The sequence below is a fragment of the Anomaloglossus baeobatrachus genome, chromosome 2, assembly GCF_048569485.1.
Source record: "Anomaloglossus baeobatrachus isolate aAnoBae1 chromosome 2, aAnoBae1.hap1, whole genome shotgun sequence".
Taxonomy (NCBI): Eukaryota; Metazoa; Chordata; class Amphibia; order Anura; family Aromobatidae; genus Anomaloglossus; species Anomaloglossus baeobatrachus.
In genome coordinates, this window is record NC_134354.1 from 657,623,671 (window position 1) to 657,638,148 (window position 14,478).

General features: G+C 43.6%; 1 protein-coding gene across 4 annotated transcripts in view; it reads left to right on the forward strand.

Moving 5' to 3' along the window:
- LRP1 (LDL receptor related protein 1) overlaps positions 1 to 14,478 on the forward strand; it is a 494,504-nt gene that overhangs the window by 114,787 nt on the left and 365,239 nt on the right. For 2 of the 4 annotated variants that reach the window (XM_075337062.1, XM_075337061.1), the window contains exon 2: positions 5,742 to 5,864. In XM_075337062.1, the coding sequence (XP_075193177.1) occupies positions 5,742 to 5,864 (123 nt within the window). Of the gene's footprint in view, positions 1 to 5,710; positions 5,865 to 14,478 lie in introns of those variants that run through there. The other 2 variants (XM_075337063.1, XM_075337065.1) reach the window with 1 other exon arrangement.

Genomic DNA, 14,478 nt, shown 5'->3' on the forward strand with positions numbered 1-14,478 from the left:
GGACACTTTCCGTTTTGCCTTTGATGGTATTATAGTCTTTACTATGGAATAAAACAATAGTTTATTGTATCCATAAATAAGGTTTAAGGCAGGCAACTTGCAGAATATGAGATGAATTACTCCCCTATAAGGAAGAGTCTCCTTACCGCTGTTGTCCCTATTCATTGTTAATGCGTGTGACTGTCACTGATTGTCCATATTTCCACCATCTGTATCTGCTCTGTTCACATTATGTTTATGGTTTCGGTTGAATACTTTGACCGGATGCCTGCGATGATGCTATGTGCAATGGCTTTTGTTGCCACTCAACCTCCCAGCTTAAAAGGGGGGGAAAAGTCATTTTTAGTCATAACAAACTTGTCATTCTCAGGCCTAAAAAAGCTTTTTATTTTTATGCATAATTTTTTAGTAGAAAGCAGTACTGTTGCATATTATATTTTTTTTTTGTTGCCAAATTGATAAAACCTTTTTAAAAAGCTATTTGGCACTGGGCATTTACCAAATAGATCACATAATTGCATTGCATGGGTGATTATATGTATGGAAATATAAAAGATGAATGTTTTACTGATCATTGACTTGAATTTTTTTCCTAGATTTTTTTTTATACTATTTTTAATTATCATAAATAAATAGTATCTCCCCCATACACAAATATGCTTGACCCTACAAAGCATTTGTTTGTTCTTAAAAGGGTTATCCGACTTACTTTGTTTATTTTTTTATTATTTCACTATTGGGCTACAATGGGGCAGGTAAGTAGATAGTGATTATCTACCTGCCCTGCTGTCAGCCCCTCTCCCCCAGCTCAGAATGGTCATGTGACCGCTCCTGACGCTATTTTGCTACTCCCTGTGATGTTACGTTGACAGGGGCAGTAGCTTATGCTCGCCTTGTTGACTGGCATCACATGTTGCCGCCCTGCTGCTTAGTGTGGGGCAGGTACAGTGCATTGGAGTCCTCGCCCCCCCTTACTCCGCATCTCAAAGACACAGCCCCTAGGCCCGCATATGGACCTTGATACTTCTTGCTACCTGCAGCCCCCTTGATGAACTTTGCCTATGCTGGGGGCTCGCACAGTCAGTGCTTTATTTCAGATGACAGATTTCCAGGCGCTGCGCAGATGCAAGCTCTCTATACAGCTACTCATTGATCAACCGCCGGCAAATCAGACGGCAGCAGTTGGTCGTTGTAGTAGCTGTATAGAGAACTTGTCCCTGCGCAGTGCCAGGAAATCTGTCATCTGATATAAAGCTCTGTCAGTGGCGGCTCCTGCACTGGCAGCATTCATCAAGGGTCTATGGGCAGCAGGAAGCAGTACTCTGAGGGAAAGGAGGACAGGTGAGAAGAATTTGTGTTTTTTTTTTTTTTGTGTGAGTGAAGAATGGCACAATAGGGGACAATTCTACAGGATGGAGCATTGCTACAAGAAGAGGACCAGGAAAGGGGACATTATTACAGGATGAGCAGAAGGATGGGCACAATACTAAAGGATGGGCACATTGTTACAGAATGGGCACAAGGATGCGGAACATTGCTATAGGATGGGCACTTTACTATACTATATGTGCCCATATTGTCCTCTGTAGTAATGTGCCCATATTGTTATTGTCCTCTGTAGTAATGTGCACATCTTGTCCCCTTTAGTCGTGTGCCCATATTGTCCCCTTTAGTCGTGTGCCCATATTGTCCCCTTTAGTCGTGTGCCCATCTTGTCCCCTTTAGTCATGTGCCCATCTTGTCCCCTTTAGTCATGTGCCCATCTTGTCCCCTTTAGTCATGTTCCCATCTTGTCCCCTTTAGTCATGTGCCCATCTTGTCCCCTTTAGTCATGTGCCCATCTTGTCCCCTTTAGTCATGTGCCCATCTTGTCCCCTTTAGTCATGTTCCCATCTTGTCCCCTTTAGTCATGTGCCCATCTTGTCCCCTTTAGTCATGTGCCCATCTTGTCCCCTTTAGTCATGTGCCCATCTTGTCCCCTTTAGTCATGTTCCCATCTTGTCCCCTTTAGTCATGTGCCCATCTTGTCCCCTTTAGTCATGTGCCCATCTTGTCCCCTTTAGTCATGTGCCCATCTTGTTCCTTTTAGTCATGTGCCCATCTTGTCCCCTTTAGTTATGTGCCCACCTTGTCCCCTTAGTAATGTGCTAATCCTTCAGTATTATCCTCATTCCGGTCTCCTCCTTGTCCCCTATTATTCTGTTGTGTGTATATACACACACACACACAGACAGACAGACAGACAGACAGACACACCCCTCCTCCGTTCCTGCGGTGTCCTCTTACCTGCTTCTTGCGGTCCGCAGGCACATAGACCCCTCGTGATCGTGGCCAGTACACATGGCCTCCACTGTTGTCATCAGTGCTTTGGTTGAATGCTTTGCGGAGCTTCAAATCATTCAAGTGCAGAAAAGCGCTGTCGACCACAGCGGCGGCCCCTGCATCTGCCACGATCACCGAGGAGTCTATGTGCCTGCAGTCCGCAAGAAGCAGGTAAGAGGAACAGAGAACAGGTGAGAATAATTTCTTGTGGGACCCTCACTCGAGTATAAGCCAAGGGGGCATTTTCAGTATAAAAAATGGACTGAAATACTCTGCTTTTTTTCTGTGTGGGTAAGTATTAGGCTAGGGCTACGTGTGATACTGCAATTGTGACTTTTCATCCATAGATTTGCTATGGCATCGCACTGCCACCTGTGACATACTGCGACGCAGAGAATGTTTCCAGATGTGTTGGATTTTCTGTGGCTGATCAGATGTGAATGTGACTTGGTTGCGATTTGACCATTTTTTGGATGGTAAAATCACAGCTCTGAAAAAGTCCCACGACAGTAAATAGTAGACAGATGCAAGTTGTCTGAGAATTGCTGTCCTACGGCTCGTATTGCCATGTAAATCCAGCCTTAATGATGAGGATAGCATAAAGGAACTCTTCCTGGACAATGGCGTACAAATAGTGGTTCTGTTCTGCAGAACAAATGACGCATCCAGACCTCACATAGGCCCAAAATCCAACATCCATATGTGCGTTGGTACAATCCTGAGCGCTCATGTGCGCCCCCTGCTGTTTGGGTCAGTCCAGGACAAGAAGATAACAAACGAGATATAAAATGTAAACCCGAATAAACATCCTTTCAAGAAGTCTTAATTCCTCCGTGGTCAAATTTCAAAAAGTCTTGTAGTTTGCCCTTAGGAGGATAATGCGGAACATTAATCCTGTGCTCAACCTTCTCAACATTGTTTATATCCTCTGGACACATCAGCATGTTATATTGTAGTTCTGGTTCTATCTAATAAATGTATCTGGATTGCAGACGCCCCTCCATCCCCATCCCTTGTGTATTGTTCCAGCATTGCGGTTGAATATGGCACTTTACCTTCTCCGTCACCAGACTTTAAACAGTAGCTCCATTTGTGACATTGTAATCGGTCACCGATAGTGTAAGAAAACAACCTCCGGAGCTGCCAACGGAGGAGGGGTCATGTATTATAAGCCACATTACTCGTTTATCACTGGGCAATGAATGTGTTACAGAGCGTTATTGATAAGGCTGGAATTTCATAACCAGCAGAGATCATAGAAAAACACTTAAAAGTGGAGCGAGTCAGGAGGTCATGGTTTCCTGAACGTCAATGGTTTCTTTTACGAGGGTCTGCATGGCAGGTTTTGTATTTGGCTGTTTACCTTACACAGGAGTTCTACTAGATTTGTAACATATTTTCGGAAATATTTTATTGCGGCAGATTTTTCACTGGTTCATAGAAATCGTAGACGGTTTAGTTGCAAAAATATAAATTTTAAAATTAATAATAAAATAAAAAGTTTCATTAAATACTAGAAACTGTTTATACTCAAGATCATTGAAATTACTTGAGAGCGAGCTCTAAAGACAACTGAGCACGTGCAGCATCATGGACTCCAGTGGCTTTCCCTGAATATTTGGCTTTCATTGCATATAACCTTACCTTCAAGCTTTTTCATGGTGTCTGGACACTTAGATCATTGTTATGCATGTCCAGTGAACCCCTCCTTATCTATGTCTGTAAAGACTTCTGCATTACAAGGGTATCTCTTCCTTTTAAATAGCATTTCCAGCACTGAGCTTAAGGCCGAGTCACACACGACTTACCAGCGATCCCGAAAACAATGTGACCTGATAGGGATCGCTGGTAAGTCGCTGGGAGGTCGCTGGTGAGATGTCACACAGTCAGATCTTACCAGCGATGCAGGAACAATACAGGTCGCAGTAGTGACCTGTATAAGGATCTCAGCAGTCACTGTGACCCTGTCACACAGTGTCAAACACAGTGATGTGTCCTGCCCAGCAGGACATCGCCTTTGAAGAAAATGGCCTGGACCATTCTGCAATGACTAGAGATCTCACAGCAGGGGCCTGATCACTGGTAGGTGTCACACATAACGAGATCGCTAACGGGATCGCTACTGCGTCACGGAAACCGTGACTCAGCTGCGATCTCGCTAGCGATCTCATTATGTGTGACTGTACCTTAAAAGGAATGTGTCATCAGAAAATGACCTATTTAAATCCGCTTTTTTCATTAAGTGCATTTTTCATTTTTCTGTTATTAGGTAAAAAAAATAAACAAACCCCATTCTCTTAAAAAAAACTCCCAAAAAAAACAACTCATGCACAACAACAGATATCTTACAATTTTCACACTGGCCCCCCAGGCCTAATACTAGCTTTATACTTTCTGGTCTATACAGAAGACTTGTCAGCAGTCTCATTATCATCACAGACATGAGTACAATGGAAGGTAATACCTCCATACATAGCAGATAAAACAGGATCCACCTTTCACAGTAGATGATTTTCTAGCTCACGTCCACTCATATGCTTTGCACTGGCCGTTGCCCAGTTTATACTTCTGATAATCTAATAGGTTCTTAGTTAGTTTAATGCTGATGATGTCCTTGTGAAGAGCAGGAAGTAAGAGTTTAAAGGAACCTGTCAGGTCCTCTAAGCCCTCCAGCCCAGCAGCAATCATATCTCTATGACAAAATTCCCTGCCTAATCAGCCCTGTGTGGTGTTATTCACTAACATCAATGTTTATAAATCTCGCTGCTCCTATGCTAAATAGGGCCTTGGCTAGTCAATGGGGCAGTATTTCCCCAGACTAGTCGGCCACTTTCCATGTTATCACACCCATGTGGGCATGATAACGTTATTTCCATGAGCCGGCATCACCACCAGCTCCAGGAAGTCTCACGCATGCGGGCGGCTTTGTTCCCCACATTGAATCTCTGAAGCTGGGTGTACGCTTCACCGTGGCATACTGCACGGCATCGGAAGAACAGCTTCTGCACCTCTGACCATGTACAATGTGCCTCGATGAAGCCGGGAGGGGTACATCTGGCTTCAGAGGTCCAATGTGAGACTTTCAGGAGCTAGCAGTGACGGCTCTGGAGCCACATGTGGCTCACTGGCCCGCTGTGTGGCTCGCGACTGTCCGCCAGCTTTGTGCATGTGACTTTCTACACCTGTTTAGTGCGACATTAGCCAATGCCGTCTGTGAGGAAGTAGATCTGACATGGAGAATGGCTCTGGTATGTTGTATGGACCTGTGGCTATAAACTGCAACCTTTTCTTACCAATCACTAATGTCCTGACAGATTTTCTTGTGTTGATATATTTTTAAATGTCTAATTTTTTTGTCCTTGTTTTACCTTATTTCTCATAGATAGTAATGAATAGTATTGTTGTTCTTCTTCTTTCAGCTCCAAAAACCTGTAGCCCTAAACATTTTGCCTGCAAGGACCAGGTAACGTGCATATCAAAAGGTTGGAGATGTGATGGCGAGAAGGATTGTCCCGATGGATCCGATGAGGCTCCTGAAATATGTAAGTGGATGTTATATCAGTCATACACACGTTCCTGTCTAGCCGCGTGCAATCAGCATTCCTACCCGGGGGTGATAAAGTCGTCTGACAATAGACATTAATAGCTCACATTGTTAAAGGGAACCTGAGGGTGAATATATGCTGCCTGAACCAGGGGCACCATATACCAGACCTTGGCTATATAATCAGCCACGTATGGTTGACATTCTGAAAACTGTGGCATTTCAGAGAAAAACATAGTTTAAAAGACGCACTAATAACTTAAAGGGGGTTTCCCACTAGCAAAGTCCATTTTAAAGTTGATTTAAAAAAAACAAAAAAAAAACAAAACAAAAACAATAGATCTTGGAATAATAAGTTCCACAATTGGATGTGTTTAAAAAAATTGTTCCTGTGCTGAGATAAACTTATATATGTGTCCTGCTATGTACTGTGTAATGGCCGTGTCTGACCGTACAGGGACATGGTCTGATCATACCACATCTCCTGAGTCGGGGAGGAAAAAGTATATAAACATTACAGCATGGGATCGCAAATAATTCTGAGGTTAAACATATTCTTTTGAAAACACTGACAGGGAAATGTTTTACGTCACAGAAAGAATAAGCTGTGATCCAGTGCTGTATCGTCCTTATACGCTTTTGTGTACTCCCCGACCTAGGAAAAAATTGTCTTGTCTCTGTTTTGTATGTGATTTATATGCGAGCTATATATTGTTGTTCTTAATATTTGAAAAATGTTCATTAAAATTATATATTTGTTAGTGGGAAAACCCCTTTAAACCTTCTACCAGATTTAAACCAACATCCCATATCTTTGGCCTGTAATTTTTTGGGATCATTTTTAAAGTTAATTTTAATCAATAGATCTTGGAATAATAGTAATTTCTATAATTGGATGTGTTAAAAAAAGGTGTACCTGTGCTGAGATAATCTTATATATGTGTCCTGCTATGTACTGTGTAATGGCCGTGTCTGACTGTACAGGAACATGGTCTGATCATACCACAGCTCCTGAGCTGAGGAGAAAGTAATAAAGTATACAGACATTACAGCACGGGATCACAGCTGATTCTTTTTGTGAGGTAAAACATTTCCCTGCCTGTTTTTTTAAAATGTTTTACCTCAAACAAAGAATAATTTGCGATTTTGTGCTGTAATGTCTTTATATTCTGTTGCAGGGGAATCAAATACATGCGTACCCTCAGGCTGCTTCTTGCGGCCCGCAGGCACGTGCCCCCCTTGACAATCGCGGCCGATGCAGGGGCTGCAGCCATCAGCGCTTTATTGCAGATGAACATTTTGCCGGAATCGCGCTCTCTACACAACTATTCCAATCACTGGGATATATGAAACATTTCACTTATTGCCACATAAAGAGACACTGATCAGAATTGAAAAATGTGGCTTGGTCACTAAAGGGTGTAAATAAAGGAACAGTTATGACTATTCCTGTATTCTGACACCCTTATGTAAAAAATTGAAATACTGTGAGGATTTCTATCCTGGGACAAGATCAGGGCCTTACTTTGTAGTGGAAGGTTGTGCGGTACATAAGAAGCTGGTAGTGTGTGGGGTCATTATAGATGCCCCTCAGTCCGCCCGTTCATCATTAAGACTGGATATGTGTTTGGTAATTGGTGGCTGTTCCCACCCTAGAGACAGGCAGTGTGTGCATAGACCTCAGTCCCCGCGAGCCCCATTTCACAGTGTCTCATTCATGGTTGGTGCGAATAAGCGGAGGGCCGTAGCCTGTGACTGAGGGCTGAGCACAAAGCCGCAGTGTGCAGCATGTAGGCTGGCATGCAGGCCGGGAACTACATGTTATGTCAAAAATAAAGTCTGGGACAACAAACAAACACACGGCAGGGCCGGCTATACACCGCTGTGTGCTGCGCAACAGTGCACTGCTATCCCTCGGCTGCTGCACGTTCCCTTAGATTGTGCCCACCTTTCTCTTCCTGTTTTTCTGCCATTAGAGATGGGGCCGCTTAAAGAGTGTTTGCAGCTTCAGCAAATAAAAATGTTTCTTTTTTCCTTTTTTTATTTTTTATTCCACTTCTCAAAATGTTCGCTGGCTGTAACATTATCGATAGTCATTCATTACTGCCAATAAATAAACATCTTCCTGGTCGTGTGATGGACGCAAAGATGCATCATGGCTAGTGGTGTAACTAGAGTTTCATGGGCCCCAAAGCAACATTTGGACTTGGGCCCCAACCTGCATCTTGGTCAGATGTAAGGGACCTTATAGCATTCAAATTCCTATAAGGACATACGTGTTCATCCCCAATGTAATGGCCCCTTCTTGTAATAATGCCCCCCATTCTGTAATAATGTCGTCCCCCCCATTTATGGTCTCTTCCTGTAATGTCCCTATCTTGGTCTTTTTTATTTAATAATGTCCCCCCTCCTGGGCCCCAACTTGCATCTTTGTCAAATGTATGTGCCCTTGTAGCATTCAAATTCCTATAAGGACATACGTGTTCATCCCTAATGCAATAATGTCACCCATCCTGACCCTATCTTGTAATAATGTCCCCCATCCTGTATTAATGCTTCCCATTCTTTAATAATGTCACCCTCCTTGGCCCCATCCTATCATAATGTCGCCAATAATAATATATGTATATACACTAGCTGTACTACCCGGCTTCGCCCTGGTTAATAACTGCTGTTAACAAAATAGAATGTATTAACAAAAATGTATTCTGCACACAAAAACCACAAAACAAAGATAGAAATGTAATTATTAAAAGGCAAAAACTAAGCTAATAGAAGCATTTCACAACATATATTTCAACACCACAGATATTCCACACAGATTTAACATCCTATGACCTCACACATACTGAGAATGTCCTTTGTTGCCTATATTAACCAATCAGAGCTCAGATTAATTAACTGTAGCAAAATAGAAGCTAAGCTGTGATTGGTTGCTATTGGCAGCCTGATAAATCTCCAGGCAACAGAAAGCCCTCCCCCCTGACAGTATATATATTAGCTCACACATACACATAATAGACAGGTCATGTGACTGACAGCTGCCGTGTTTCCTATGTGGTACATTTGTTGTTCTTGTAGTTTGGTTATTAATCAGATTTTTATTTTTGAAGGATAATACCAGACTTGTGTGTGTTTAGGGTGATTATGTGGCGAGGTTGGTGTATGTGTGGTGACATGTTTGCTGAGGGTGGTATATGTGTTCAAGCACGTGGTAGTGTGTGGCGCCTTTTGTGTGTGTGTTCATATCCCCGAGTGTGGTGAGTATCCCATGTCGGGGCCCCACCTTAGCAACTGTCCGGTATATACTCTTTGGCGCCATCGCTCTCATTCTTTAAGTCCCCCTTGTTCACATCTGGCAGCTGTCAGTTTGCCCCCAACACTTTTCGTTTCACTTTTTACCCATTATGTAGATAGGGGCAAAATTGATTGGTAAATTGGAACGCGCGGGATTAAAATTTCGCCTCACAACATAGCACCCGGCGCTGCCCGGGATAGTAACTGTCTCTCTGTTTCTCTCCCATTCTCTGTCTGTCTCCCCCTCTGTATATATCTCTCTGTCTCTCTCTATCTCTTTGTCTGTCTGTCTCTTTCCCTGTCTATCTCTTTCTCCGTCTGTCTCAATCTCTTTCCCAGTCTGTCTATCTATCTCTTTCCCTGTCTATCTATCTCTGTCGCTTTCCCTGTCTGTCGCTTTCCTTGTCAGTCTGTATCTTTTGTCTGTGTCTAACTCTTACCTTGTCTATGTCTGTTTCTTACCCTGTCTGTGTCTGTCTCTTTCCCTGGCTGCATTGTGACACGCCAACATTCCATATAAGGGCGTGGCTGCGCATTCTTCTGAAGTTCTGGCTGCACTGTGGCTCCGAGCTCCATTCGCTTTAATGGAGGCAGTTTTTTTGGCGAATAACTGTAAAGAGCGGGGTTAAAATTTCCCCTCAAAACATAGCCTATGACGCTCTCGGGGTCCAGAAGTGAGAGTGTACAAAATTTTGTGGCTGTAGCTGCGACAGTGCGGATGCCAATCCCGGACACACACACACACACACACACACACACACACACACACACACACACACACACACATTCAGCTTTATATATTAGATATATACAGTATATATGTATGTGTATATAATATATATATATATTTGTCTTATTCTGTCTGTCTGTCTTGCTCCAAAAGGACGTCATTACAGTGACAACCGTCGCATTGGCCGCTTGGCTCGGCCCAGCCACGCCTCCCGCACGCATTGGCCACTCGTTTTGGCCCGGCCACGCCCCCCGCAGGCATTGGCCGCTCGGCAAAGCCCCCCGCAGGCATTGGCCGCTCGGCAAAGCCCCCCGCAGGCATTGGCCGCTCGGCAAAGCCCCCCGCAGGCATTGGCCGCTCGGCAAAGCCCCCCGCACACTGTGCCCGCTCGTCCACGCCCCCCCCCGCACACCTATTAGATACCTCCCCCCTCAGGACTATTCCCCCTATTATCCTCCTCCTCTCTCCCCAGGACTATTCCTCCTATTATCCTCCTCTCCCCAAGGACTACTCCTCCTATAAGACTCCTCCCCCCTAGGACTACTCCTCCTATTAGACACCTCCCCCTCAGGACTACTCTCCCTATTATCCTCCTCTCGCCCTAGGACTACTCCTCCTATTATCCTCCTCTCTCCCCAGGACTACTCCTCCTATTATCCTCCTCTCTCCCCAGGACTACTCCTCCTATTATCCTCCTCTCCCCCCAGGACTACTCCTCCTATAAGACTCCTCCCCCCAGGACTACTCCTCCTATAAGACTCCTCCCCCCAGGACTACTCCTCCTATAAGACTCCTCCCCCCAAGACGACTCCTCCTATTATCCTCCTCTCTCCCCAGGACTCCTCCTATTATCCTCCTCTCCCCCTAGGACTACTCCTCCTATTAGACACCTCCCCCTCAGGACTACTCTCCCTATTATCCTCCTCTCTCCCTAGGACTACTCCTCCTATTATCCTCCTCTCTCCCCAGGACTACTCCTCCTATTATCCTCCTCTCCCCCCAGGACTACTCCTCCTATAAGACTCCTCCCCCCAGGACTACTCCTCCTATAAGACTCCTCCCCCCAGGACTACTCCTCCTATTATCCTCCTCTCTCCCCAGGACTCCTCCTCCTATTATCCTCCTCTCCCCCAGGACTACTCCCCCTATTATACTCCTCTCTTCCCAGGACTACTCCTCCTATTATGCTCCTCTCGTCCCAGGACTACTCCTTCTATTATACTCCTCTACCCCCAGGACTACTCCTCCTATTATCCTCCTCTCCCCCCAGGACTACTCCTCCTATTAGACTCCTCCCCCTCAGGACTACTCCTATTAACCTCCTCTCTCCCCAGGACTACTCCTTTTATTATCCTCCTCTCCCCCAGGACAACTCCTCCTATTATACTCCTCTCAACCCAGGACTACTCTTCCTATTATCCTTCTCTCCTCCAGAACTACTCCTCCTATTATCCTCCTCTCCCCCCAGGACTACTCCTCCTATTATCCTCCTCTCTCCCCAGGACTACTCCTCCTATTATACTCCTCTCTCCCCAGGACTACTCCTCCTATTATACTCCTCTCTCCCCAGGACTACTCCCCCCTATTATCCTCCTCTCTCCCCAGGACTCCTCCTCCTATTATCCTCCTCTCCCTTTAGGACTACTCCTTCTATTAGACTCCTCCTCCATTTATGTTGCAAATGTTATTTTGAACACAACATACAACACCCATTACAAAAAGTTGGAACTAAATCTAAATGTACAGTTGTAAAAAAAAAAAAAATAATAAAAAAAATATATCTATATATCTCTCTATCTATCTATATTTACTTTTTTATATTTATTTATTTTTCAAAAGTGGTAACCGTGAAAACATATATCGCACTTTTTTTTAGTAAAAGTTGACTAACTCTGCTAACACTTCATTTTTCCATTTTCCAATTTTTTTTTCCGCTTCATGTTGTTGCCTGTTTATATAAATGGCTGCCTTTTAATATTTGTAAAATATGTTGTGATTTTGTTTTTTCCCCCTAACAGCAGATAGTTGAACAGGGTAGGGTACTGCTTTTTTTTTTTTTTTTTTTTTTTTTTTTTGGTAAATATTTGCATTTCCCACGGGAAAAAAAATGTGGGGGCATCTTCCTTTTGAATTCTACTTACATTGTTCTGTTCCCCTTTTTATTCCTTCTAGATTTTTAAAATTGGCAACTGGGTGTTACCACTTTTTTTTTTGTTCTTCAGTGTCAGTGACATTTCTTGTCAATTTAATTCATACATTTTTTTAAGCAGTATTTACTAAAATGGCCATGACAGGAGAGTTGACGGGTCCCCTGTAAGCTCCGTTCCACTGTCAGGCGTGACCTCGCGGATCAGCTCTAAGACTGTAAATGTCATCCGAGCTGAGCGCTCCTGCAATGATCTTTAAAATTCAGCTGAATTCTGAAATTGCTTTTGTGCCTATAAGCCTGTGTGGGCTTATTATTATTATTTATTATTATTATTATTATTATCATCATCATCTGGTCCTTTTTAAAATATCTTGATTAAAGGTAGTTTTCCAATGTAAGTGCCCCAAAAATGTATATAAAAAATAAAGACTTTGACTAATATTCATCATTAATTGACCTAAAAAGTCACAATTGTCAAAATGATTGGGAAATGTATCTGACAATTATAGAGATAATTGCAGCACATTTTCTCATTATAAAAATGCATTCGCTTTTCTGATCGTATTTTACATTTCCTCGCATTATAAAAATGCTCTCCTTTCTGAAGATGCTGTGATGTAGCTACTATTCCCCTTTCTACTGTGATTGTGGCATCCCATATATCTAATTTTTTGCAGTCACCACTTCTCTCTATGGCACATCCTGAAAGGGAATCAGTCATCTTTTTGCATTTTTTTTTTAGTTATTAATATGGGCATACAGGTGGCATAAAGGTGACATTAGCTATACTTGTATGCCTCCTGGATGAAGGGTCATGTGGCAAAAATCCTGTTTTATGTCTTCTATCTTCCAGGCTATGGAGCGTGCGCTGCCCGGAAGATAAGCCTGCCTCCCATCTTCATTATACAGGATTCCTCCTCCCCTTCTTTTCTCTGGTGTCCCTGTGAAGTCAAGTGCGTGGCCAGAAATCTTGTGCCTGCGCATTATGTCTGCTGTCCCTCTCTGCACTGTTCCTCCCTTCTGTGGGCATTTTTGAAGTGTGCAGGCGCTGGGTAGTCACTGCTGCTTCACAGTGCAGAGGAGAGGCGGCAGGTAGAATGCGCAGGCGCAGGATTTCCAGCCACGCAACTGAGGTCACAGCAACTCTGAAGAGAAGGGGAGGAGGAATCCTGTATAATAAAGACTGGAGGCAGGCTTATCTCCGGGCAGTACACACCCCATAGCCCGGAAGATAGACGATATAAAAGACGATTTTTCCCAAATGACCCCTCATCCAGGAGGCATACAGGTATGGCTAATTTCACCACCTTTATGCCACCTGTATGCCCATATTAATAACTGAAAAATGCAGAAGGGTTTCAGATTCCCTTTAATGGCTGCTGTGAAATTGGATTACTACTCCAAGCTACTATGGTATGCTTGTGCCGCTAAAGACATGTGCCTGCTTAGTGCCCAGACTAGTTGGTTTCCGGTTTCCTCACTATGCTATGTTACTAGCTAAGCAATGGGAAATGGGTGAACTAGAGTGGGTATAGGCTAGTTGGAATAAACTAGGAGTTCGGGCAGTGAGAGAAGCAAATCCCACGACAATATCAGGGGCATCAGTGAGTATGCTGTTTTCTGGGTAGTTTAAACTCCAGATAAAAAATAAAATTTACAAAATATTTATTTTCCTACATCTGCTGTCAAATCTATATAGATCTATATAGCAGACTAATTTGAAAGGCTTTTTTTGTGAAATCGCATAAAGAATAAGTTGAGCATGCGCCACCACAGTTGTATTCTGTCATAATTCTCAAACCCCATTTTCGAGATCGGTAAGGGTCCCCTGTGGACTGGTGATATCAATATTGTGAATAACCCTTTTAGTAGAAATTTTACATGTACTGTGATAAAAATCACAGTATGATCATAATTGCTTGGCCATGAGAAGGTTTTATCTACAACATCCTCCTCTGTGACCTCCCTGCTAATACCCTTACACCTCTCCAGTCCATCCTTAGGCTATGTGCGCACTAGGCCGTTTTACCCGCGGATTTACCCGCGGATTTGCTGCGGAAATTTCTTGAGAAAGGTTTGAAATCTTTCTGCAGACATTTCCCAGCAAAACCTATGGGAAAAAAAAATAGCTGTGCGCACGCTGCGGATTTTTCTCAAGAAAATTTCTTGAGAAAATTTTCTCAAGAAACTTTCTTGAGAAAATGTTCATGTCCATTATTTTCCGCAGGTACCTGCGGTATACCCCCGGAATTTCACCCCATTCACTGTAATGTAATCGCGAAATTCCGGGGGTATACCGCAGGTAGCAAATGATGTGCGGTATACCCCCGGTATAGCCGCGATTTACCTGCGGTAATGGTCATCGCTGCCTGCGGTTTTGCAGAAAGTGATGTCATTATGACAGAAGAGGAAGCGGAGCAGAGTAGAGTAAACACA